Source organism: Temnothorax curvispinosus, unplaced genomic scaffold, assembly GCF_003070985.1.
Source record: "Temnothorax curvispinosus isolate PA1 unplaced genomic scaffold, ASM307098v1 QBEX01002737.1, whole genome shotgun sequence".
In the NCBI taxonomy this organism is placed as follows: domain Eukaryota; kingdom Metazoa; phylum Arthropoda; class Insecta; order Hymenoptera; family Formicidae; genus Temnothorax; species Temnothorax curvispinosus.
In genome coordinates, this window is record NW_020212517.1 from 1,717 (window position 1) to 3,404 (window position 1,688).

The window sequence follows — 1,688 nt, forward strand, 5'->3', positions numbered from 1 at the left end:
AAAAGCAGAGTAAACCTGTTTCTTCACGGGCGAACATAAGCCTTATTATCGGCACCATAATGCGTGATTAATATTATAGTTGTTCATTCTATTTCAGGTTTCGTCATTTACTTCTCGGCTTTGGCAAGCTATTTCTGGTTAAACGTGATTTGCTTTGACATTTGGTGGACATTCGGGTAGGCTATCAAAATATTCCATACTACGTTTTATATGCAATCAAATTATCTTTTAAAGACAATCTTGTAATATTTCTCGAACGAAATAGAGCAAGATATTTATAAAAACAATGATAACCTTTTCTTCGCCAGTAAATAATTAAAAATAAAATAAAAAATTAAGCAACCCGACTTCCCAATTCTCATTTATTAAAACTCACGACGTTTTAACCATAATTTGGTCCTTCTCAAATGAGATATTATAATTTAATATGCAACATTAATGGAAGTTTCTAATTTGCACACTTTTTTTATAAATTTGTAGCATTCAAACTCAATTGCGTTACCGAAGAGCTACTCATTTAATTGAGATTGATAGAGTTGAAAGACATCTTTGAAAGTTACAAGAACAATCTAATATTTCATGTCAGTCTTTAAACGTTTCCAAATAATTTTCTGTTTACGTTTCTTAAATAAATATAGGAAATTAAATTCGAAATAGTAATAATTTTCAATATATAATTACGTACCAGTAGTTACACACCGCTTACATAAAACGTATTAAACAAAATTCAACGCATCGGTCATATTTCCAAGAAGCGACCAAAAGCGATAATTATTTTGATTTGTATTTGCATGCTGACCTGTTCTACTTGTTGCTGGCAACAATATGGCATATAAATCACATTTTGCAGAGAATTCCGTTCGTTACAAGGAAACGTAAAGCAACGAGAGAAAAAAAAATTTGTTATGTATTCGATTTACGCGTGGGGAAGCGCTTCCATCCTCACCGTCATTTGTGTCATCATGGATTTCGTTCCCATCAGCGTGCCAAAGGAATTTATCCGACCGGAGTTCGGTAAAACGAAGTGTTGGTTCAATAGTAAGTGAACGTTTACTAATAGCTTACGACAGTGACGTTCTATTAAAACCATACGTCTTATCAAGACCAGATTTGAGATTTGTCAAAGTTAAGCGCTTGCAAAATGCGACGTATAAAAATGCCAGAAATTTAATTCTTCGTTTCAGCGAACAAGGCGATGGCGATATATTTTATCGGACCCATAGGTGTCACCGTTATCTGCAACATTTGCCTGTTTATCTCTACCGCACGAAAAATTGTGCGTCAGAAGAAGGACACAGCTGCTCATTTGAGAAGCTCGGAAAGCAGGCGCCATGACAATAAGCAACGGTTTGTATACAAGCATCTTTACACTGATACGTTATTGATAATTATATTAATATATGATTATACGCCTTTGCATAATGTCGATCGGTCCTCGTTTTCAACGTGATGATTATTTTTAGACGGCAACTTTTTCATACGGCGGTTTGCTTTCACAATTACGAAATCTTTTGAAGCAACAAACACATCGTCGCCGTTTGGATCGCGCGCGTACGAGATTCCTCGAGAGCATCTGCGATTCTCGAAAGAATGACAAACGATCGTGCGAATAAAAACCAAAAAGTGGTTGTTCCCCTATTTCATAAAGACGGACATCACATTTCTTCAAAATTTTTTGAGAAAACTTG

General features: G+C 35.2%; 1 protein-coding gene across 1 annotated transcript in view; it reads left to right on the forward strand.

Annotated features, from left to right (window-relative positions):
* Positions 1-1,682, forward strand: part of LOC112451881 — a 2,503-nt gene extending 821 nt beyond the window's left edge. Inside the window, exons 2-5 of the mRNA XM_025011786.1 lie at positions 60-176; positions 851-1,038; positions 1,185-1,347; positions 1,464-1,682. Coding sequence (XP_024867554.1) covers positions 60-176; positions 851-1,038; positions 1,185-1,347; positions 1,464-1,515 — 520 coding nt within the window. The 3' untranslated portion in view covers positions 1,516-1,682. The remainder of the gene's footprint in view (positions 1-59; positions 177-850; positions 1,039-1,184; positions 1,348-1,463) is intronic.
* The last annotated feature ends 6 nt before the right edge of the window (positions 1,683-1,688 follow it).